The following is a 26,059-nucleotide window of genomic DNA, read 5'->3' on the forward strand; positions in this document are numbered from 1 at the left end:
GTCCATTAAACTTTTTTTTTAAGATTTTTATTTATTCATGAGAGACACACAGAGAGAGAGAGAGAGAGAGAGAGAGGCAGAGACACAGGCAGAGGGAGGAGCAAGCTCCATGCAGGGAGCCTGATGTGGGACTCAATCCTGGGTCTCCAGGATCACGCCCTGGACCGAAGGCGATGCTAAACTGCTGAGCCACCAGGGCTGCCCCAGCTTTTTTTTTTTTTCTTTTAAAGATTTTATTTTTATTTATTTTTGAGAGACACACAGAGAGAGGCAGAGACATAGGCAGAGGGAGAAGCAGGCTCCCTGCAGGGACCCTGATGTGGGACTTGATCCCAGAACCCCAGGATCACGCCCCGAGCCAAAGGCAGATAGATGCTCAACCATTGAGCCACTCAGTGCCCCTCCATACAGCTTTTTTGAGCAATATGTTAGTTATGGAAAATACAAAGATACCAAGGATAGGTCCTAGACCTTAAACACATTTTCTTTGGGGAAATAAACTTAATTGGTATTAATAACGTTACCATTAGATAAATGCAAGTAGGGGTTTTTTGATTATCCTATAGCCTTAGCATTTATCTTATGATTAAAGGCAATTATCTGATTTTACAATATCTAAGACTATCAAACACTATCACTTGTGTTTTTCAAACTATCATTAATTGTGGAGTGTTGAATGTATCAGTTCTCCAAATAGTAAGTTGTTGACTCTGTTTTTTAACATCAGGTTGCACTTCCTGCAGATGAAGATTATTTACCACTTAAACCTCGAGTTGGAAAAGCTGCAAAGGTCTGTACTTTAGGCGGTACAGTTTGTACGGTTTTGTGTCTCTTCTAAAAATCCTAAGCTCTTTGAAATGAGATTTTTATATTTCCAGTGTGTATAAACCAAGAATAAGCCACCTGAAGTCAGATACAGTGAGAACTAAATCAGTAAACATGATTTTAAAAAGGCATCATGTGATGAGATTTTTAAAAATGAAAGTAAAATAAAATAAAATAAAATAAAATAAAAAAATAAAAATGAAAGTAATGATTCTTCACCTTTTTATTTTTTATTTATTTTTTATTTTTTTTTAATTTTTTAATTTATTTATGATAGTCACAGAGAGAGAGAGAGAGGGGCAGAGACACAGGCAGAGGGAGAAGCAGGCTCCATGCACCGAGAGCCCGATGTGGGATTCGATCCCGGGTCTCCAGGATCGCGCCCTGGGCCAAAGGCAGGCGCTAACCCGCTGCGCCACCCAGGGATCCCGATTCTTCACCTTTTTAAAGAATCTAATCAAAATTATCAACCTTTCTCTAGGAACAGAAGCATGAATGAATAAGTTATACATATAGTTTTGGGAGTTTAACATTTAACAAGCTTTTAAGGAACTTAAACTAATGCTTGTATTGAGTGGATTTTGAAGTTCTGATAGAACTCAAATAATAAATACAAGCTTTCCAAGTCATGTTTTCTCTAACTGAAGAAGGCAGAATGATGGAGTAAGCATGAACTCTTTAAAATCTAGTAGATATATTATTCTATCTCTGCTGAGTAAACTTAAGTGGGAACTTTGCTTTTCAGAGCTTCAGAGTTCCCATCTGTGAAATGAAAGAATATTTATTTTAGGGGTTATCGTGAAGATCAATAATAATAATATATGGAAAATGTTGCTTAGTGCCTACCACAAAACATGTTGATAAATGGTCATGTTCCTGTGTTGTAACTAATATAATGTGAATATTGGCAAAGTAAATTGAAAGATTAGACAGTATAATTAACTTCTTCACTGTTTAGTTAAAGGTTTTTTTTTTTTTTTTTTAACTCTTCCTAACTTTCTCTATTGGGTAGCATATTTCTTAAATAGAATCATAAATGCTCCCAGAATGCTTTGGAGGGGTAGCATTCCTTAATTTTAAGTGTGTTCTGAATGGCAAGATATTTTAATGTAGATATTGTTATTGTCTTTTTATAGGAATACCCATTCATTCTTGATGCTTTTCAAAGAGAAGCCATTCAGTGTGTTGATAATAATCAGTCTGTTTTAGTATCTGCACATACATCAGCAGGAAAAACTGTATGCGCTGAGTGAGTAGCTTTATCTATTTAAAGGAAATTTTAAGCCTGTTAATATTTGCTTTATCTATGTAGGTGCTCCTGTGTTGGTTTATAATCTCATATCTGCTTGCTGGATTGACCCATTTGTTATTATGTAATGTTCTTTATCTCTTATAATAGTCTGTTTTGTCTGACAAGAGTACAAAAGTATAGTTAACCCCTGTTTTTGTTTCCATTTGCATGGAATATCCTTTTTCCTTCATTTTCTGTCTGTGTGTGTCCTTACGTCTGGAGTGAGTCTCTTTAGGTAGCATATAGCTGAATTTGTGGTTTTTTTAATCTATTCAGCTACTTTTTTTTTTTTTTTTTTTTAGAATTTACTCTATCTACGTTTAAATAATTATTAATAGATATATACTTGATGCCATTTTATTAGTTTTCTGGATGTCTTGTGCTCCTTTGTTCTTGTTCTCTTTGTGCTTTTTTTTTTCTTTGTGCTTTTTAAATGAAATTTTAAAATAATTTTTTGTTTCTTTCACCCTTTAAAAGTTTAAGTTTTTCTGTTTGATTTCTGTAAGTGAAGACAGTTTTCCTTCTTTCTTTCTACTTTAGAGACTTTTAATGTCTTTGCTTATTGAACTGGTTAGGAAATCCAGTATAATGTTGAATAGAAGTGATGAGAGAACATCTTTGCCTTGTTCCTGAGACTAAGTCTTCCATCAGCATGCTGTTATCTGTAGGTGTTTCATAGATGCCTTTTATCAAGTTGAGGACGTTCCCTTTTATTCCAAGTTTGCGTGTATATGTGTATATGCATATAGGATATTTAGTTATTATATCTTGTCAAATGCTTCTTTTTTCTGTTACTATGATGAATGCATTAATTTTAAAATAATAAACCATCCTGAGATAAACTCTGCAAGGTCATGATAAATACACCTATTAATAAACTGCAGTATTGTGATTTATAAAAAATATATATTTGGTCATTCCAGTGGTTTTATCCATGGTTTCTAAGTCAGGATTCCTAAAACTGTTGGAAATTTCATGTGATAAGAGCAGTAAAGATGTCTTTTATTAAATTAATTATGTGACTTGGAAGAGGGGCTGATACCCAGGAGAACCACTTATATGATTTTCCACCCACCCTCTTCCCTGACCTCCACTGAGGATAGATGGAAAAGGGCTGGAGGTTGAATCAGCCAGTGGCCAATGACTTAGTCATGATTCTGTAGTGAAGCTTCCATAAAAAAACAAAAGAACTCGGGTCATTGGGTTTTCAGGTTGGTAACATGTGCAGGTGTTCCTAGAACAGATGTTCCAGGAGATGGCGCACCTGGATGGGAAGGGCATGGGAGCTCTTCATCTTTTTCCCATGTATTTCTTCATCCAGTTGTTGATTCATATATTCTTTAGTATACTGATAAATGTAAGTAAGTGTGTCCTGAGTTCTGTGAGCTGCTTTAGCCAATTGGTCCATACCAAGGAGGAAGCTGTTGGAACCTTCAATCTGAAACCGATTGGTCAGAAGCACAGGTAACTGGCTTAGGACTTGCTACTGGCATCTGAAGTGGGGGCTGGAAGGCAGTGTTTGTAGAACTGAGCCCTTAGTCTGTAGAATCTGATGCTGTCTCTGGTGAATATCAGAATTTAGTTGAATTCTCAACACCCTACTGGTAAGAATTGCTTGGTGTTATTAGTAGAGGAGTCCCCCATGTGTCATTGGGTTCTAGGAACCTCAAAAAATTCATGTTGGTAAATATATTATTGGATTAGATTTTTCTAAAAATGTGTTAAGAATTTTTGCGTCTTTGTTCATAAAGGATATTGGTCTGTAGTTAATTGTAATATCCTTTCCTAGTTTTGCTATCAGGGTAATGTATTTTTTTAATGGTCAGCCTGTTAGAGGGTGATCAGTCATACTGATCTTAGAGAAAAAGTTTTTGGTTTCATTGATTTTGCTCTGTTTTATTTTCTATTTTATGAGTCAGATTCAGATTTGGGGGACTCATTTGCTCTCCTTTTTCTAGCTTTATGGAGGAAAGATGAAGTAATTGATTTGAGACCTGTCTTTCACTAATATAGGCATTTAGTGGTACAAGTTTTTCTTTAATATTGCTTTAGCTACACCACAGATTTTGTTTGATTTGGTATATTTGGGAAATGCTTTTGGTATGTTTCCAAAATAATTTGATGTTTTGGTATGTTATTTGATCCAGATTTCTGTGTGGCATTATTTTTCTTTTTCCTGGAAAAACTCTTTTACATTTATAGTAGTACAAATCTTCTAATGAAAAATCCTTTCAACTTTTTATGTCTAAAATACCTTTTACTAAAAAAATAAATAATAAAAATAAAATAACTTTTACTTTGTCTTCATTTTTGAAAGCTGTTTGCACTCCATATAGAATTATAATTCTTTTTTTTTTAATCTTTTTTTTAATTTATGATAGTCACACGGAGAGAGAGAGGGAGGGAGAGAGGCAGAGACACAGGCAGAGGGAGAAGCAGGCTCCATGCAGGGAGCCCGACGTGGGATTCGATCCCGGGTCTCCAGAATCGCGCCCTGGGCCAAAGGCAGGCGCTAAACCCCTGCGCCACCCAGGGATCCCCTAGAATTCTAATTCTAAGAGTACCTTTGGACTTGTGTAGTTTATGACCGGAAATCCCCTGTCAACCTTACCTTGTTCCTCTGCAGATAATGTATCTTTTTCTTGGCTACTTTAAGGTTTTATCTTTATCATTGGTTTTAAGCAGTTTGTTTATGATGAGGCTTGGTATAGTTGTTTTCATGTTTCTTAAGCTCTGGGTTTGTTTTTCATTGCTCCCTATGGCTCTTCTTTGAGAACTCTAATTAGGATTATATTAGGCCACTTAAAGTTGTCTCATGATACACTGATATTTTCCATTTTTCTGTGTTTCATTTTGGGCCTTTTCTAACGCAGTGTCTTCCATTACCTTTTGCTTCTACATTGTCTATTATATTATTAATCCCATTCATTGCATTTTCATCTCAGATATTATAGTTTTCCTTACTAGAGAAGTTCAGTTGTGTGTGTGATTTTTATTGTTTTATTTCCAGTATCTCTACTTAGTACTTAACTTCATTTAGCTTTTTTTTTTAAGATTTTATTTATTTATTTGAGAGCATTGCAAGCTGAGAGGGGGCAGTTTGGGTAGAGAGAGGGAGAAGCAGATTTCCCACTAAGCAGGGAGCCCTATGTGGGGCTCAATCCCAGGACCCTCAGATCATGACCTAGCCAAAGGCACACTCTTAGCCTCCTGAGCCATCCCGGCACCCTTTTCCTAGCTTCTTAAACTTATGGAATACTGTTACAAACTGTTTAAATGTCCTTGTTGCTCCTTTTTTCATCTTGTTACTGTTTTCATTTGTTTTGATTGACTTCCCTGCATTTCTCTGCTTCCTTGCATATTGCCTCGATAGAATGTTTGGCTGCTTTTAATTTCATCATTGTCTTGAAGTAATTTGATTATAATGTGGTTTTACATAGTTCTCACTTTTCTTATGCTTGAGTTTATTGGGCTTTCAGATTTGTACGTGTATTATATTTTATATCACATTTGGGATATTTTCAGCTTTTTTTTTTTTTTTCAAGCATTCTCCTTCCTCCTAGTTCCTTGGGGACTTCAACTTCTATCATGCCACTTTAGGTTGTCTCAAAGCCCACTTATACTGTTTTTATTATTTTGGTTTTTTTTTGAGTTTATTCTTTTTCACTTTAGACAGATTTTCTTGACAAGTCTTCAAGTTTATTCATCTTTTTTTTCCTGCAATGTCTAATCTGATTTCATTTTTATCCATTGTATTTCAAATCAGACATTGGATTTTTTATCTTCAAAAGTTTGAGTCTTTTAATGTTTTCCAGTGCTTAATGTTTTGCTGCTGCTGTGAAGGCTTTCTTTTCTTTTCTTTTTTTTTTTTTAAGAGACAGAGACAGAGAGAGGCAGAGACACAGGCAGAGGTAGAAACAGGCTCCCCACAAGGAGCCTGATACGGGACTTGATCCCAGACCTTGGGATCATGCCCTGAGCTGAAGGCAGATGCTCAACTGCTGAGCCACTCAGGTGTCCCCTGTGAAGGTTTTCTATTTGTCTTTGTTATTCAGCAGTTTGACAGTGCTTCTAGGTGAGATTCTTTTTTATTTTTTCCTGCTTTGGTTCATTGTTCTTGTCAGATCTGTAGATTAATATATTTTTAAACAAATTTAGGAAGTTTTCATTGTTATTTTTTGAAATACTTTTATCTCACTTTGGAACTTCCGCTGGGACACTATTTTTTTTCTTTTGTTTCTTTCTTTAAATTTGGTCATTTTTGTTGATTTATCTTCGTATCTAGTGATACTGCATATTTACCAATACTATTCTATCATCTCAAATCTGCTCTTGAGCCCATCTAGTGAATTCTTCATTTTAGTTAATACTTTTCATCTGTAGTGTTTTCATTTATTTATGGTGTAGTTTTGACATCTCTCTTGTAATGGCCTGTTGAATAATTACTTTCTATTTCCTTTCTTAGTACATGACTTCTATTTTCTGGACATGTTTCGGATAGCTGCATTTAAGTCTTTGTCTACTGAGTCCAACATCTGGACCCACTGAGAATTAGTTTCTCATGACTGCTTTTTTCCCCTATGTATGGATCATACTTCCTGTTTCTTTTTGTATCTTCTAAATTTTTGTTCGAAAGTGGACATTTTAGATAATATATTGTAGCATCTCTATATCCTTTTCAGTTTCATATCTATCTCTTAAACTATGTATTTGATAATGTTTGGACAGCTTTTAGTTATTTCAGTGTTTGGAGAGTAAGGTTATATGTTTGTGATGAGTAATATTTTTGTTTCCCCAATTAGATTATGAGCCTGTTTTGGGCCAGAATTATATTTTAAACAAGGACACTCTACCACAGTGCTAACCTTAGTTATCATTTCATAGTCTTTATTTAAATACCTAATAGAATTAAAAAAAAAAAACTACACTATTACATTTTGTTAATAGCTGTGCATGAACTTTTCAAAATTAGAACCCACCATGACTCCCAAGCAAGGAATGATTTGATAATTATTACATGTGGGAAAGAATACATCTGGATGAACTTATTTTTGAAACTCAGAAGAACAAAATTTCATTTTCCAGGGTTTGCTAATTGTATATATGTATGTATAAAGTGACAGGCACAGCCTCTAAACTTTTGGAGACCCATTTCTAGAACTAAAAGTTTTTTACTTCCAAGAAACAGGGTAACCTTTAGTAATCTTTTGGTATTAGTAATTAAGTTACGTTAATTTCAGTAGTCCACAGTTAAATATTCTTGTTTATTTAGACCACTACACTTCATATTTATTATTATAATTATTATTTTAAGAGCTTGTTACTAGTAAGTAGAATAAGATATTAATGTTCTGCAAAGTCCATTAAGATAAGTAACTAGGGGAAGTTGGGACATAATTTATACATTAATAGAATTTTTAAAAAATTATGTAGTTTAAAGAAAAGGTTTTGAATACTTTATTCTTATTTGCTTTCACATTTTTAGGTATGCCATTGCATTAGCCTTAAGGGAAAAACAGCGTGTAATATTTACCAGCCCAATTAAGGCTCTGAGTAACCAGAAATACCGGGAAATGTATGAAGAATTTCAAGATGTTGGTTTGATGACTGGAGATGTTACTATTAATCCTACAGCATCTTGTCTTGTTATGACCACAGAGGTAATTTATATAATGCTTAATCCAGTTTTTCCTTTTTAATTTTATTAATTTATCTATTCAATTAGAACATCTAATGCTTTATCAGTTGATCTATATAGATAAAATGTAATACTTTATTTTTTGAGTAGATTTACTTGAAAAGGAGAAGTTCACCTTTAAAGGATTTAGTAATTATATAAATTTAAGTGTAAATTATTAATTCTGTTATTTGTCACATGACTGTCATTTCTTTTAAGGTTTTATTTATTTATTAATGAGAGACACAGAGAGAGAAGGGGGTGCAGAGACATAGAGGGAGAAGCAGGCTCCATGTAGGGAGCCTGACGTGGGGCTCAGCCCTGGGTCTCCAGGTTCAGGCCCTGGGCTGAAGGTGGCACTAAACCACTGAGCCACCCGGGCCACCCATGACTATCATTGATAGAATTATTTTTCACCTAATATTTTTAAAAGACTTACTGTCGGTGACATTGACGGTTTTGCATACATAGATTCACGAAAGTAGTGGCTTTTCTTTCCATTTGATTTTTTATTTTTGCATCTTAGTGTTGATAAAAATACATCAATAACTTTTTAAAAATGTCCAGTTAAGTTTAGCTTCTTCCCCATGGTGATAGTCAAGTTTCACTTAAAACATATATACTTATAATATCTTAGGTTTTGAGCACAGCTATCTTTATACAGATGTATCTTTTATACATTCTTGAATTATATCCCTGCATTTTACAAGGACATGATACAATAGACAGCATAAATTAACTTCTGGTCTGCCAGGCAAAAGCATTGCTCACTTTTCATTCTGGTACCCAAAGTAAGTTTCCATTCCCAAAGCGTTTTTCCATGTGTGGAAGATGTTCTTTAACTCAAAAATCAGAATACTAGTTGCCAGAGAATATCCATGTTGTGAGATGAAGCAAAAAAAATCAGTAAACAGTATAAGGTACCATACATTAAATAGAAGACCATTTTAAGTTACTTTCATGTCCTAGACAATGTGGGTTTTGTGATAAGTATTATATGTACAATAAAGTGGGTTCATATTTAACATATGTGCAGGTAGTGGTGGTAATTCCATGAACTGTATCTAATTAGTAACTGTTGAGAAGTCACTTATTTTGGTTTTAAGAGAGAAGGAATATTATTTGGTTTATGAAACATATTTAAAATATGTAACCTAAAATTATTTTTTTCCATTAAAAAAGCATTTCCAAAATTCCTCTTTAGGAAGATGAACTTCTGTAATGTTAAAATTTTGCTAAATTGTTTATATTTTTTTTTAGATTTTAAGAAGTATGCTGTACAGAGGTTCTGAAGTTATGCGAGAAGTAGCATGGGTCATATTTGATGAAATTCATTACATGAGAGATTCAGGTATGTTCTGTCATGTTGCTGAAATGTGTGCCATGTGTTTTCCTTAAAGGCTTTAGGAATTTTGAATAAGTAGTTGTTGAATGTTGCTTTTAGTTTTCATGTGGCTAGAGTTGTAGTAAACTAAATTGTGGGAAACATGATATAGTATTTCTGATGGGATCTCATTTAAATGCCACTTCTTAAATAGTAACTGGGTGAAAAAAATGCAAATTCATACAAAACAATTGGAATTAAAAAAAATTTTTTTTAAAGATTTTATTTGGGAGAGAGAGAATGAACAAGCAGGGGAGAGAGGCAGAAGGAGAAGAAGCAGCACGCTCCCTGCTGAGCAGGGAGCCTGACTCAGGGCTTGATCCCAGGATCCAGAGAGCATGACCCGAGTTGAAGGCAGATGCTTAACCAACTGAGCCACCCAGGCGCCCTGAAGCTAGTTTGCTTTTAATAGAGAACTCTCTAAAATCAGTGTTAAAGAAATTTTTAAGATTTTCAGCCTGGAGTTAACTTACTTGGATTTTTATTAGTATTTCAGTTTTTAAAAACTAAGAAATGTGGGTTTATGGTTAAAAAAATAAAATAAAATAGGGATTATGAAATAAAATGAGAGAAAAAATAAATATCCGTTTACTTGAACCATTACACTGCTGTAGGGAAAAGTAAGTATACTTGGAATTTTGAGTGGAACTGGGAGAGCTAATGTTAACATTTAAAAGTTACATATGTACATATTTAAACTCAGCTTTTATTTAAACTAAAGCACTGAGTTAACGTATATTTATAGTGAAAGTAATATAATTTATGAAATCATTTACCTTTTAAACATTTCACCCCTTTCAAATTCATAAAATTAGGGATCCCTGGGTGGCGCAGCGGTTTAGCGCCTGCCTTTGGCCCAGGGCGCGATCCTGGAGACCCAGGATCGAATCCCACGTCGGGCTCCCGGTGCATGGAGCCTGCTTCTCCCTCTGCCTAGGTCTCTGCCTCTCTTTCTCTCTCTCTCTCTCTCTCTCTCTCTCTGTGACTTTCATAAATAAATAAATTTTAAAAATTATAAAAATTATTTAAAAAATTAAAGTTTTTTTTTTTTTTTTTTTAAGATTTTATTTATTTATTCATGAGAGACTGAGAGGCAGAGACCTAGGCAGAGGGAGAAGTAGGCTCCCTGCAGGAAACCTGATGTGGGACTCCATGCCAGGACCCCAGCATCATGCCCTGAGCAAAAGGCAGATGCTCAACCACTGAGCCACCTAGGTTCTGAACAGAGCTGTTCTGGTTTTAAAATCATGAATCCTGTATTTGTTTGTTTTAAGAGGAATCTCTCAACTGATTTTTCTAGGGTTTTTTTTTTTTTTTTTTCATTTAAATAAAAAGTGACATAGTTTTGCTGCTTATCAAATCTTTCATGTCTAGAGATCACGAGGGTTACTTGGGTGAAAGATGCTATATGGTATAGTAATGGTGTATCTTTGAAATTTGTTGCTATAGGGCAGCCCCCGTGGCTTAGCGGCTTAGTGCCGCCTTCAGCCCAGGGCAGGATCCTGGAGACCCAGGATTGAGTCCCACGTCAGGCTCCCTGCATGGAGCCTGCCTCTCCCTCTGCCTGTGTCTCTGCCTCTCTCTCTGTGTCTCTCATGAATAAATAAATAAGCTGTCTCCTTTCTGCCACCATCCTGGTTGCGTGTGGTTGACTGTGATCACCATATCTTCTCACAAGACTTTCAGAATCAAGTGATTCCTGGCCAAGAAACAAAAGCAGAATCGTCCTATTCCCCAGTGGATTTGGATGAAAACTGGTAATAAAATCAGGTACAACTCAAAGAGGAGGCACTGGAGAAGAACCAAGCTGGATCTATGAGGAAGCATCGCAATCATGAAATAGCAAACATAATTGGCACACATATTTAAGCTGCATGGAGATCACATGTTCCTATCCTTTCAAAATGGAAACATCCTTCCTACCTGGCCAATAGACATGTCTTATCAAGGGAATGATTTTCTCTGTTACTATGCCTCTATACCAGTAGGTTGGTTCAGTAATAAATGTGCCTCTATACCAGTAGGTTGGTTCAGTAATAAATGTAAGACTTTTCAGCTGAGCTGCTGTTGTGTCCTGATTTGTGAAGTACTGAATTCCCCCTCCTGTTAGATCTCACGTAGCACTGTCTGATAGAACTTTCTGCAGTGATAGAAATGGCCCCTGACAACGAAGTATTTAAAGTGTGACTAGGGGACACCTGTGTGGTGGCTCTGTCTGCTAAGCGTCTGCCTTTGGCTCAGGTCTTGACGGGGAGTCAGCACGTCTCCCACTCTCTGCTCTTCCCCTTGCTCATGTGCTTTCTCTCAAATAAAATCTTTTAACAATAAGTAAGTAAGTAAGTAAATAAATAAATAAATAGATTTGTTGTTATAACTTTTCTAAAAGGCATTAATTAACTTCTCTTTCTCAAAGTGAGATGGAAATACTATTTCCATTGTCAGGGATTCTTGTTATGCTGTGTGAGAAGGATACCGTGTGGAGCTGTTCTTTGCAGGCTATTATTTCAGAGCACATTGTGTTTTTAGGGGTTTAGTCTACTAACTTTCTACTGGACAAATTCATGGTAAGAACTAAAGTAGTTTTCATTAGGGGGTCTGTGGCTAAAAATATCTTTGTGTAAAGTGGTCTGCATTCTTAATTATTGTGCTTGAGAGAAAATAATATTAGATTACTTGTCAGTAAATTCCAAAGTATGTGTATTTTTTTCAGAGCGTGGTGTTGTATGGGAAGAAACTATTATTCTGCTTCCTGACAATGTCCACTATGTGTTTCTTTCGGCTACTATTCCAAATGCCCGACAGTTTGCTGAATGGATTTGCCATTTACATAAACAGGTATTTTTTTTTTTTTTTTTGGTGTCTTCAATATTTAAAACATTGTAAGTTGGCTCTACTATCTTTTATACTTTGTTCTTGATGCCACTTAGAATTAAGAAGACATTTTAATGTAAAAGTACTTCTCACATCCGGCAAGCTTATCAAAATCATGTGACTTGGTTTTTACAAGTTTGTATTTCTTTTTTTTTTTTACAAGTTTGTATTTCTAAGTGCTATCTTAAACCCTGTATATCAACATCTCTGTGAGTAGGGGCTTGTGAGCTAACTCTTAAAAGCTCCTAAGTTGATCTGATGATTTGCCAGGTTTGGAAACTACTGCATTTACTCATAGAGTGAGGCCTTGTAGTAGAGAATTTCCTCTAAGATCTAGTACTAGGACGAAGCTGGACGACATCTCCTGAGCATGTGATTTGATTCTTCCTATGTGAACACTGTCAGCCTTTTTACTGACTGTGTTTCCCAATTGTTTTTGTAGTCCAACTTTAGCAGGAGTATAGGACCTTATAACAAGCATTTGTTCATTTGTGCTAAATTTATTCTTGGTTTTATTTTCCTGTCTTTATTTTTCCTTTATACCAGTGTTCTTACAAGTTGTTGTTTATAAGCTCTCTGATGACATTTTTGTAACATCTGTATTGCTTCTGTAGGATAGAAACCTATTGGATCTTCTGGAGGAGCTAGATCAATCTGCTGATTTACTAAACCTTTGAAAACCCTCTGTGGGGCAGAAAAATCCTATTTTACTTCAGGGAGTATTCTGTGTCACCATACTACTGCTGTGTAGGAACAGGCATCATCTATAATTATGGCATCACAGGTCTAGGGTCTGAATCCAAGATCATTATTGAGACTCATATCATATATTTGGCCCTGATTGATAAAATTGAATAGATGGTAGTATAATTCAGTAGACCTAATTGTTCCACATTTTTCTCTTGCCTGGTTTTTTAAATTTTTTAAGTTTTTTTCTTCTTTTGAAATGTTGAATTCAAAAGTTTATTTCCCCAAGGTCTTTTAGGTAAGTTAAATATACTGTATTATTTTGAAGACATAAAAATGTGTTTAATTGTTGATTTTTTGTTGTTTGTTTGTTTTTTTCTTTTACAGCCTTGTCATGTAATTTACACAGATTACCGGCCTACTCCATTGCAGCACTACATTTTTCCAGCAGGGGGAGATGGCCTGCACCTTGTTGTTGATGAAAATGTAAGGGAGTAATTGTGATTCTTCCCTATAATGTCACCCTTGGTTGTTTATACCTATTTTTCCTAAAACTGAAGTAGAATAGTATAAGTCCATTTTTTTCTTAGGTAGTTTATGGTCCAGAACTGTTGGCTTTGTGTGTATTTTTATTTCCAAAATTATATTTAAGACTTGTGTTTCTCTTAGGCATGAATTAAGATTTTTCTTCTTTTCAGTTTTTTTTTTCTTCTTTTTCAGTGTTTTAAAATGTCTGAAGAATAGGGACTTAGGGCATGTTTCAGACATCTTTTGTTTTTCCAGTTTTAATATCTTTGTCACCTTTTATTACCTATTATGTACAACATTTTTCATTCTTTTACTGACCTTTGTAGTAGTTATTACTTTTTTTTTGAGGAAGCTTTGTTTTGAAATATGAAAAAGGCTTGGATTTAAAAAAAAGGGTTTGGATTGTGGTTAAATATTAGCAAGGTTACATAGAAAAGTATCTGATTCCAGGGTGACTTCAGAGAAGATAATTTTAATACTGCGATGCAAGTACTTCGAGATGCAGGTGATTTGGCAAAAGGAGATCAGAAGGGGCGGAAAGGAGGAACAAAAGGTAAAGTGGAACTTTGTTCACTTTTTTCCCTCAGAAAACTGTATAAATAGATAGTATATGATAAAATGGGATAAAAGGTTCATCTCATTTTCATATATGATATTAAGGTATAATTCACATACTATACAGTTTATCCATTAAAATCTACAATTTTATGGTTATTAGTATATTAACAGAATTATGCAACCATCACAATTTTTTTATTGATATATAATTCACATACCATAAAAATTACCATTTTTAAGTGTGTATGTAGTTCAGTGTATTTTAGTATATTCACAAACTTGTGCGGCCACTAATTCCAGAACATACTCATCGAGTCAGAAAGAAGCCCTGTATCCATTACCAGTTATTCTGTATTTCTCCTAAAGTCTTCTCCTGCCCCTCAACCTCACACAATCAGTAATCTGCCTTTCTATGTCTATTTTCCTTTTCTGAGTGTTTCAAATAAATGGAATCATAATTTGTGTGGCTTTTTGCAACTGGCTTATTTCATTTAGCATGTTTTCAAGGGTCATCCACGTTACAGCATGTGTCAATCAATACTCTTAAACCCTTTTACAATGAAATAGCATTCCATTATATGAATATATCACATTTTATTTATCCATTCATCAGTTGTTGAACATTTGGGTTATTTCTCTTTGTTGATTGTTGTGAATAATGCTGGTATAAATATTTGTGTTCTCCAATTTTTATATAAATTTATATTTATAAATTTATAAATTTATAAAACATGCATTTATATATAAGCTTATATAATTGTATGTTTTCTTTTCTCTAGAGTGTATACCTAGCAGTGGTATTGCTAAGTCATGGTATTTTTATGTTTAACCTTTTGAATAACTGCCAGAATATTTTCCCAAAATGGCACCTCCATTTTACACTCCCATCAGAAGGTTATGAAGTTTCCATTTCCTCCACATCCTTGCTAATACTCACTATAATATGTCTCTTTGAATATAGTCAGCCTTGTGGTATGAACTGGTAAATCATATGGTTTTTTTTTTTTTTTTTAAGATTTTATTTATTCATGAGAGACAGAGAGGTGGAGACATAGAAAGAGGGAGAAGCAGGCTCCATGAGAGGAGCCTGATAGGATGTGATCCAGGGCCCCAGGATCATGACCTGAGCCAAAGGTGGACACTCAACCACTGAGCTACCCAGGCGCCCCTATGATTTTGATTTATATTTTTCTCATGGCTAATGATGTGTTGAGTATCTTTTCATGTGCTTGTTGGCCATTTGTATATCTTATTGGAGAACTACTTATTCAGATCTTTTCCCCATTTAAAAATGAAATTGTCATTTTTTTGTTGTTGTTGAGTTGTAAGAATTCTTTATATGCTCTGAATAGTAGACCCTTACCTATTTTTTCCCATTCTGTGGGTAAAGGTCTTTTCACTTGATTGTTGGTATCGAAGTACAAAAGTTTTTAATTTTAGTGAAATACAGTTTATCTGTTTTTTTTCTTTTGTTGTTTGTGCTATCGGTATCATACCTAAGAATGCTTTGCCTAATAACGAATCATGGAAATTTACTCCTATATAGTTTTTAAGCGTTTTATAGTTAGAGATTTTATATTTAGCTCTATAATCCATCCTGAGTTAATTTTTGGGTTGGTATATGTACTGTTTTTGCAGGACCATCAAATGTGTTCAAGATTGTGAAGATGATTATGGAAAGAAATTTTCAGCCTGTAATTATTTTCAGTTTTAGTAAGAAGGATTGTGAAGCCTATGCACTTCAGATGACCAAATTAGATTTTAACACAGGTACTATATAACTTCAGTACGGTCTTAATGTTATATGAAAATGTAAATATATTTTAATATTGTTAATCTGTTGTGATTAATCTATTGTGTATTGCTAGGATATGCAGTTCATGTTAGTCACAGGAGGTACTCATGGTACTCATGCATTTGTAAAAGCTTTAAGACCCTATTTTATTTCCTTCTTTTCCTTTCCTTTGTTTTGTTTTATTGGGAGGTATAAAGGTATTACTCTATGTAAAATCCAAAGATCCCTCCTGAAAAATATTAGTTTATACCCTCTTGTACTTTATTGCTATAAGCTCCTTTGTTACTGTGGTTCTCTGACGACTTAAGGTTAGGTTTCTTGGTCAGATCACTTTCTGTATAGAAAGTACTATGCTTCATTATTCTAGAAATCCAAACGACTCTCTCTCTCTCTCTCTCTCTCTCTCTGTCTCTCATAAATAAATAAAATCTTTAAGGGAAAAAAAAAAAGGGAAGCCTAGGTGGCTCAGCAGTTTAGCGCCACCTTCAGCCCAGGGCCTGATCCTGGAGAACTGGGATTGAGTCCCATGTCAGGTTCCCTGCATGGAGCCTGCTTCCCCCTCTGCCTGTGTCTCTGCCCCTCTCTCTCTCTCTCTCATAAATAAAATCTTAAAAAAAAAAAAAAAAAGAAATCCAAATGAGGATGACCTGTCCTTTACCTAACTGTGGTGTAACCTTTTAAATATAGTAAGATAACTTGTATTAAATTAACCAATTATTCTCACATATTATTTGTAAGTATAACTTACTTAAATTCACAGAGCTAGGTAGTAGCATAGACTATCAAAACATTCAGCATATTGAATACCATCCCACTTATTATTCAGTTTATCCTTTTACATATGTAATCCTATATAATGAGAAGTAAATAATATCCTCAGTCATCCAGAATCAAATGTCAGTTGCATTGCCTCCATTATCAAGGCACAGAATTAAACCCATGTACTTTTAGAGCTACTTTTTACTTATTCATGAGCAAAATAATAACATATCCTACATAAACTCCTAAAGTTAGTAATATTTTATTTTTTAATTGAGCAAATTACTCAGAAATATTTTCTTATAACTATCAGTGCTGCATTTGCTTAATGTTGCAGGGTCATATATTGATTAATTGAACAGATGTTTATTGACTACCTGTTATTTAATAGACACTTTATAAGAAGGCAATATAATGTTTAAAAGCATAGGCTTTGGCATTGCTTCTCTAATAGTTAATAGCAGTTTCCATTATTTGCTCTAAACCTCCCTTTCCTCAATAATGGATAATAATAATACCTGTAATCTGTAATTGTTAGACTTAAATATTAGATATATGGCACTTAGTATAATTTTTGTTATTAATTTTGTAATAGGCTACTTTTATTCATAGATTAATTCTGTTAGATATGTTTTGAAAGGCAATGAATGATAATTTTAATCTACTTTTCCTTTTTTTAAAGATTTTATTTGAGAGCACACATGTGCACATGAGCTAGGGGGAGGGGCAGAGGCAGAGAGAAAAGCAGACTCCCTACTGTGTAGGGAGCCCGATGTAGGACTTGATCCCAGGATGCCAGGATCATGACCTGAGCTAAAGGCAGATGTTTAACTGACTGAGCCACTCAAGTGTCCCTATCTACTTTCCCTTCTGTCTTAAATGCTGACTCTACTTTTATTCTTTATAGACTTCTATTCTGTGCAATCTGTGAGGTTTGGTATCACTTATTTACCTTTGAATTTTTTCTTAGATGAAGAAAAGAAGATGGTTGAAGAAGTATTCAGTAATGCCATTGACTGCTTGTCTGATGAAGATAAAAAACTCCCTCAGGTTTGTATTTAGTGTGACTTAAGTAAAGTGGATGTTAAGTGTGATAGCATATTTTCAGTTTGCATTTTTTAGTTTTGTTGCTACATAGTGTATTGTTTACATACTGCAGTAAATAAGTTGTACACTGGAATGATACTTTGATTTATATTTTATACTTTTTTTTTTTTTTTATTTTACACTTCTGAAAAGATGACAAGACAAAAGATGTGCTGTCTAAGGGAATTCTTCTCTGAAAGCTTGCATGGTCTAGAAATTACTTCTGTTCCTAATAATACAAAGTTATTAGTGCTAGTTTTAAGTCACTAAATTTCTTTTTTTTTTTTTTTTTTTTTGAGAGAGAGAGAGAAAAAACATGAGCAGGGGTTGGGCTGGGGGAGGGGGAGACAGAGAATCCCAAGCAGGCTCCATGCTAAACACAGAGCTGGACGTGGGGCTCCATCTCATGACCCTGAGATCATGACTGAAATTGAGTCGGATGCTCAACTGACTGACCCATCCAGGCTCCCCAAAGTCACTAAATTTTTTAATTCCTAAGGCTACCAAAGAAAACACCTAATGAAAGTCATATGTTTAGTGAGGAATTTGATGTCTACTCTGCTTTTGATCCAGTGGATTTTTCCTTTGCTATTGGAATTGCCTGGGGATTTCTAAAATATACTGATGACTGGGGGCCACTCTCAGAGGTTCTGATTTAATTGGTCTGGTGTGTATTGTTGTAGAAGATTTTTTTGTAATTTTTTTTCCCAGCTGAATTAGTATTTGAGGGCTAAGGCTTGTCTTTATACATCTTTGTTATCGTAGCACAGTTCTAGTAGTAGATATGTGGGACGCCTGAGTGGCTAAGCGGTTGAACATCTGCCTCCAGCTTAGGGCTTGATCCCGGGATCCGGGATCGAGTCCCACATCAGGCTCCTTGCAGGGAGCCTGCTTCTCCCTCTGCCTGTGTCTCTGCGCCTCTCTCTCTGTCTCTCTCTGTCTCTCATGAATAAATAAATAAAAATCTAAAAAAAAAAAAAGTAAATATGTAATGACAATTGCTTAAGTGTTAATGAGGATGACTCTTTCATAATTCATTTGCTTTTAGATGAAGTACGTATTTATGTAAAGTAGGCTATATAGTTATTTATTTTTATTTGGAGGTGACTAGTATTTATTAAGTTTATATTGTGCAGATACAAACTTTGCCCTCATTGCTCTTAGTATTTTGGGAGATGAAGTGATGCTGGAAGATTTGAGGCAGCAATGCATATGAGTTTTATTTAAAGTATATCTTGTATTAAGGAAAGCGAGGGAGAATTATACTGAATTTTGAGTTTAATAATCTATGGGAATATGGGCTTGGTTTTTGCTTTTATTCTGAAAAAGTTATAACATTTCCTTAAACAGCCTTTTTTGATGCCACTTTTCTTAATTTGGTTAGTTTAACATTTTTTATTTCCCTTTTTGTACATCCTTGAGAAATAAACATTATTCCAATCACAGGTTGAACATGTACTTCCTCTTTTGAAGCGAGGGATTGGTATTCACCATGGTGGTCTACTTCCTATTTTGAAAGAAACTATAGAAATTCTATTTTCTGAAGGATTGATAAAGGTAAGATTTTACTTTTATTATGCCTTAGAATTCTGTTGTATGAATAGTTTGAAAACTATTGTTACTGTTATTTTTTTAAGTAGTCTCTACCCCCAACATGGGGGATGAACATAAAACCCTGAGATTAAGAGGTGCATGCTCTGTCAGCTGAGCTAGATATGTGTCTAAACAGTTTGAAAATTGAGAACACTGTTTATAGGCAGCAGTGTGTGTATGTGTGTGGTTTTTGTTTTTGTTTTTGTTTTTTAGATTTTTATTTATTTATTCATGATAGACACAGAGAGAGAGAGAGAGAGAGGCAGAGACACAGGCAGAGGAAGAAGCAGGCTCCATGCCAGGAGCCTGATGCAGGACTCCATCCCTGGACTCCACGATCACGCCCTGGGCCAAAGGCAGGTGCCAAGCCTCTGAGCCACCCAGGGATCCCTGTGTATATGTGTTTTAAATAAGGTCCTGTGGAATGACTTAGATAATGAACTTGATTTTTAAAAGCCGGGGGTGGGGGGGATCACATCAGGCTCCTTGCATGGAGCCTGCTTCTCCCTCTGCCTGTGTCTCTGCACCTCTTTCTCTGTCTCTCATGAATAAATAAATAAAATCTTAAAAAAAAAAAATGAATTGGTCACTGTTTCCACCTACATCCTGATAAAGCCCTGTTGATGTTCCTTCGTTAGATTATTGTTGAGGCTCATTTTAAAGAATCTTTTCTTTAAACTATAAGTGATACTCGGTGGTGGTGAAAGTCAAACAGAGGAATTGTAAATAAATTAAAAAATGAAACACCATCATTCCCCTTTACTTCCCAGGAATATCCACTAGGAAACATACAGATAATACTTGTTTTTAAACAAAAAATTATACTCCCCATGTTATTATCCAGTTTGTCATATGTGTATCTTTTCATTTTTTTAATAGGTGAATAGCATTCTGTTGAGTTGATGCAGTAAGATGTTTTTATCTCCTTCCCTGTTCATGAAAATTTAGATTAAAAGTACTTCAGTAACTTTACTTGTATATAAATACACTCTTTTGTGTGCTTAAGCTACACAGTTTTTTTGTGTGTTCTTATTAGTAAAGTCTTAAAAGTGTACTTAGTCACTGATTCTGTTCTCCCCTCAGAGAGATTCTAAGGGTGACTCCAAAATTGTACCATTAGTCAGAAAGCCAGGAAATGTGACTTTGTGTTTCGAAAAGTAATCTATAGTCTTGTGCTTTGTACATTAGACCAGTAGTAGTATCCTCTTCAAGTTACTACCACTGGAATTTAAGAAAGACTTTTTTTCCTGAATTAGAAATTTTCTGGAACGCAAGGGACATTAGGTATTATTTAGTAATTTTACATATAAAATACTGAAATATTTTTTAGTATTTTATTTTTTTTAATTTATTTTTTATTGGTGTTCAATTTACCAACATACAGAATAACCCCCAGTGCCCGTCACCCATTCACTCCCACCCCCCGCCCTCCTCCCCTTCTACCACCCCTGGTTCGTTTCCCAGAGTTAGCAGTCTTTACGTTCTGTCTCCCTTTCTGATATTTCCCACACATTTCTTCTCCCTTCCCTTATATTCCCTTTCACTATTATTTATATTCCCCACATGAATGAGAACATATAATGTTTGTCCTTCTCCGACTGACTTACTTTTTTTAGTATTTTAATAAGACAACATGCTAAGACTAGCATATTGTCTTATTTTTACAGTCTCATTAATTTTGAAAATTAATTTTTGTTTATACTTGAAAATTATAAAACTAATTTCTCAGCTCTATAAAATACATGTTTAATTATATAATTATTCAATTTTTTAGGCCTTATTTGCCACAGAGACTTTTGCTATGGGAATTAATATGCCAGCTAGAACTGTTTTATTTACAAATGCCCGGAAATTTGATGGGAAAGATTTCAGATGGGTAAGTAAAATAATTAATATATTGGAATAGTTTTTATCTTTACTTGTTTTACCTAAGGTGATTTGGGCTTATGTAATCTTTGAGACTTTCAGTTCTAAATACTGAAGAACTTATACCTGAACCCGTAAACAAGTTTGTCAAGGTTAGACTTCAGATCCTTTGTTTCTATCTGTTAGCCAAAAACAAAAACAAAAAACCCAACATAGAAATGAAATCCCCCTTGGTGAAAGAGTTTCATGATGAGAGATAAGTGTGCAGATGATTTATGAGTGCTTTAAAGCATTTTAAATATATCTGGAATGTTCATTTCTTAAAGATTGAGAGTATAAGGCACCAAATCTATATTGGCTTCAGTTGCAGCTCCCTATTTTATCTTTCAGGTTTAAAATAGAAGTTTTTTTTTTTTTTTCTTCTTCAAAGATTTTATTTATTCATAGAGACAGAGAGAGAGGGGGAGTTAGAGACACAGGCAGAGGGAGAAGCAGGCTCCATGCAGAGAGCCTGACTTGGGACTCGATCCAGGGTCTCCAGGATCACGCCCTGGGCTGTAGGCGGCACTAAACCGCTGCGCCACCGGGACTGCCCTAAAATAGAAGTTTTAACAGGTTCACACATAATATCCTTTCTAAGAAGGAAGGAGAAAAAGTTGGAACAATGGGTAAAACAGTGAATTTGGGTAGAAAGTAAATTCTTAATCCAGAGCCAACCCATTCAGGAAACAGTTACTAAATTAAAACTTCAAAAGTTAAACAAAGCAGGTGTAAGTTGGCAGATGTGCAATAAAATGTTGTGTTATGGATTCTGAGAAGTATATACAGACTAGAGCAAGAGAAAAGAAATCTCTTGTATATAAGGGGTAATGGAAGGCTTCATTAGAGAAGGCAGTCCTAAAACAGAAACAGCAGCACATGGGTATTAACTAGGTAGACCGTGGAGCTTCACAGGGGTGAAAAGCAGATAAATTTCTAGTCTGAGTATCCAGAACAAGCCAAAGACTCAGATAAACTGGCATTGGGAGAAACTTAAGTAGTCAGCTACTGCAGTTAACGTAATCCTTGAAAGTGGTGATTCTTTTCTACTTAGAGAAGTTTCTGCCAGTAATTACTAATCATAGAAATACTGAAAAGTGTTCATGGTAGATCGTAAAGACAAAGCATTTTTTTCTTGGTTTGTTTTATTTTAAAATGTATTAGATGCTATACAAAAGAGAAATAGTAATGATCAGGTGCCATTTCTCTTTAGAAACTTTTACATAGTCTTCAAAAATTTTCTATAACCTGTAACTTTTTAAAATTGAACTTTTAGTAATTTAATTCATGTAGTATATGATTCCTGTTCATAATGCAGCTAACAGTTTCATGTTTATATTTAAAATAATGTAAGTTTAAAATATCTTTATAATCTGTTTAAAATTACTTAATTCTCCAAAGAAAATTGATGCCATAAGAAAATAAGTAAATAAGTCATTTGTGACTTTACATGCTTCTTGGCATCCTAAGGACCCTATGGTAAGACTGCAGAGCATAGTGGGTAATTGAACTTAAGAAAGCAATCTTTTTCTTGATAATTCAGTATCATATTATTAAACCTAAAAATCATAGTGTGCTATACTGTAATGATGCCCTTGGGCGCTGCTGAGATTCTTTTGCATTGCCTTTTTGAAATGTTCTTTTCAAATCTTTCTTAGGATTAGTTTTTTTTTTTGTTTTTCCTGGTGCCTTTGTTGCTCTCAGATACTTTAAAAATAAATGTTTGTTTTATATTAATCTCTTTTTGCAAATTAAGAAATCTATTATGATCAAGTCAGAATTGATATTTAGTAGACTTTGAGTCCTTCTTTGATTTCTTAGACTTTAGTGTTTTCCATCATTTTGGAGCTAAAATTTAGCTCCAAAAGTTGATATTTTTAATCATGTTTCCTTTTGTGGAATATATAACTTGTGCTTTTATATTTTGTGATGAAAATTTGAGAATACTTTTTTCACTAGGTTGTCTCCTAAACTCTGGATTTTGAATTATGTTCACACAGATTTCCTCTGGTGAATACATTCAGATGTCTGGTCGGGCTGGAAGGAGGGGAATGGATGATAGAGGAATTGTAATTCTTATGGTGGATGAAAAGATGAGCCCAACAATTGGAAAACAGCTACTTAAGGTAACCAAGTTAAGATGCTGTGCTCTCACCAGCAATTTAAGAAACATACTTCGGGAGCCACTTTGAAATTAGTTATGTCGATTCAGATACCTTTCTAAGTAGATGAATTAATTTAGTAAACTATCTAGGCTTAAAAGGTAGAAGAGGATAACTGAGCAAAGTGCCGATTATACCCTACTTTCTGTTCTAATAAGTAAAGAGTAACTCATGCAATGGAAGGCTTGTAAAGATCCCCACAGAAGGCAAAAATGTTTTCTTTACCCTCCAAATTTAAGACAGTCTCTATAACTGCCTTCTCTACTGAACAAATTGCTCTTCACCTATCAGAACAGGAAGTAGGGCACATGATATCAGTGTTTTGGGCAGTTACCTTCTCTTAACTTTGCAAGTCTAGATATCTTTTTATTTTTTTTATTTTTATTTTATTTATTAATTTTTAAAAAGATTTTATTTGTTTATGAGAGACAGAGAGAGAGAGAGAGAGAGAGAGAGGCAGAGACATAGGCAGAGGGAGAAGCAGACTCCATGCAGGGATCCTGACGTGGGACTCGATCCGGGACTCCAGGATCACACCCTGGGCTGAAGGCAGGTGCTAAAACCAATGATCCACCCAGGGATCCTATATCCAGATATCTTAATTAAATCTACAATCTACCATTCTAATACTGCCTCTTAGTGGTTCATAATTATCTCCATAAATGAATTCAAGTATTTAAGCTTTATTTTAAATTAGCTTGTTTATTTTATTTAATATTTATCTTTTGGATTATTTTAAGAGTTTTGTTTTGGAGAGCTTCTCAGGGAGGTTTGGCCTGGTTGCTCTTCTTCTCCTTCTCCAAGCATTAAGGAGTTACTAAATTCCTAGAAAAACTCTTAGTAAGATGAGAAACTTAGCAATTAAAACTTTAAAATTAACTGCCACATCATTAACTAAAGCTCCAAAACATGTTAAGTCCTACATAGGTCAGTATCTCTCTGAAACAGACTCTTTTCAATTTCAAAGACTTGTGAACAGCAAGGAGAATTTGAGATATGGTTGTGGGACATCTGGTATACTAAAGCAAAAATAAAAGTGTATGTTTTTTAAAATACATGTTTTATGTGAGTGAAGACAAAGCTTGTCTGTATATATTCATAGTGATCGTATGGTATCTTATTTTCACTTTTAAAGATTAACACTTGGAAACCTATTTTTTAAAAAAGATTTTATTTATTTACTAGATGGCTCAAGTGAGCATGAGTGGGAGGAGGGGCAGAAGGAAAAGCAGACTAAGCAGATTCCTTGCTGAGCAGGGAGCCAGACATGGGGCTTGATCCTAGAACCCTGGGATCATGACCTGAGCCAAAGGCAGAAGGTTAATCAACTGAGCCACCCAGGCACCCTAGAAACCTATTTTTAAGTGTACATGTAACTTTAATTCTTCATATAAAGAAAATAACACAAGATTGAAAATTTGTATTTTTAGTCTTCAAATTGTGCCAGATATAATAAACACTATTTTTCTTTCTTTGTGCTCTGAATAGAAAAAGTTGAATCAGGTTGTCAATAGTAGGAGGTAATATTTTAATAACAGCATCTGGTTTCTTTAGTACAGATTTTTCATTCTATTTACTTATAAAATAATGTTATTGTCTATTGCTACAGGGTCATACAGCATCTCTAGAGCTTTTTTATTTTGTTTGATCAAAACTTTATGACCTTTGATTAGTACCCCATTACACCCCTCCTCATTCTCTGAACATCTGTTCATTGTCTTGATTTTGATTCTTTTGGATAAATAGAGTAGAATTGCCAGACCATATGTAGTTCTTTTTTCTTAAATTTTTATTGAATATTTTTACTGTTTTCCACAGTGGCTATACCGTTTTGCCTTCTGTCAGTGTGCAAGGATTCTAATTTCTCCATCATTTCTTAAATGAACTTTTAAAAACAGCTTTATTGAGATACAATTCATATTGCATACAGTTCACCCATTTTCATGGTTTTTAATGTATTCACAGAGTTTTGCTATCATCTTAACAATAAATTTTGGAACATTTTTATCAGCCCAAAAAGAAACTTTATTGTCATTAATAATCATTCCCTATTTCCCTCCTACCTCTTCCCTTTCCCCTAAGCCCTAGGCAAACCACTAATCTACTCTTTGTCTCTATAGAGTTGCCTGTTCTAGGCATTTCATATAAATTTAGTCAGATATGGGACTCCTGGGTGGCTCAGTGGTTGAGTGTCTGCCTTCAGCTCAGGGCGTGATCCCGGAGTTCTGGGATCAAGTCTCCTATCAGGCTCCCCACTGGAAGCCTGCTTCTACCTCTGCCTATGTCTCTGCCTCTCTCTTTCTCTTTCTGTCTCTCATGAATAAATAAATAAAGTCTTTAAAAATAAATAAATTCAGATAATATGTGATCTTTTGTATCTGGTTTCTTTAGCATAATATTTTCAAGGTTTATCTGTATTTGTAATATGTATCAGGACTTCACTCCTTTTTTTGATGAATATTGCTCTTTTTGGCTATATTACAACCTATTTATCCATCTATCAGTGGATGTATATTTACGTTGATTTGGCTGCTATGATTGTTCTTTACAAGTTTTATGTAAACATGCTTTTATTTCTTTGGGGTATATTACCTGTGAGTAAAATTGCTAGGTCATACATAATTCCATATTTAACCTTTTGAGGACCCACCAGACTGTTTTTCCTCAGCAGCTATACCATTTTATTTTCTCATCAGCAATATAGAAGGGTTCTCATATCCCTGCATTCTAGCTAACACCTATTATCTGTCCTTTTAACTTACAGTGATCATCCTAGTGAGTGTAAAGTGGTACCTTTCACTTTGAATGCTATATAGTTTGAGTTGTCAAAAGGATACAGTATCTGCTTTCTTATGATGCTGCAGTTATATAAACAAATATGTGTGTATCTCCGTTTCTTGATTTCTGGACACATTTATTGAGACTAACTGTTCTACTA

The 26,059-nt window shown here is 34.7% G+C and overlaps 1 protein-coding gene across 2 annotated transcripts in view; it reads left to right on the plus strand.

The window, feature by feature from the left end:
• The window catches only part of MTREX (Mtr4 exosome RNA helicase), a 102,131-nt gene that overhangs the window by 13,155 nt on the left and 62,917 nt on the right, over positions 1 to 26,059 (plus strand). For both annotated transcript variants that reach the window (XM_077897813.1, XM_077897814.1), the window contains 12 exons: positions 728 to 790; positions 1,962 to 2,074; positions 7,602 to 7,776; positions 9,054 to 9,144; positions 11,888 to 12,012; positions 13,123 to 13,221; positions 13,714 to 13,816; positions 15,460 to 15,591; positions 17,346 to 17,425; positions 18,908 to 19,018; positions 20,829 to 20,930; positions 22,960 to 23,085. In XM_077897813.1, the coding sequence (XP_077753939.1) occupies positions 728 to 790; positions 1,962 to 2,074; positions 7,602 to 7,776; positions 9,054 to 9,144; positions 11,888 to 12,012; positions 13,123 to 13,221; positions 13,714 to 13,816; positions 15,460 to 15,591; positions 17,346 to 17,425; positions 18,908 to 19,018; positions 20,829 to 20,930; positions 22,960 to 23,085 (1,320 nt within the window). The remainder of the gene's footprint in view (positions 1 to 727; positions 791 to 1,961; positions 2,075 to 7,601; positions 7,777 to 9,053; positions 9,145 to 11,887; positions 12,013 to 13,122; positions 13,222 to 13,713; positions 13,817 to 15,459; positions 15,592 to 17,345; positions 17,426 to 18,907; positions 19,019 to 20,828; positions 20,931 to 22,959; positions 23,086 to 26,059) is intronic.

This window comes from Canis aureus, chromosome 5, assembly GCF_053574225.1.
Source record: "Canis aureus isolate CA01 chromosome 5, VMU_Caureus_v.1.0, whole genome shotgun sequence".
Taxonomy (NCBI): domain Eukaryota; kingdom Metazoa; phylum Chordata; class Mammalia; order Carnivora; family Canidae; genus Canis; species Canis aureus.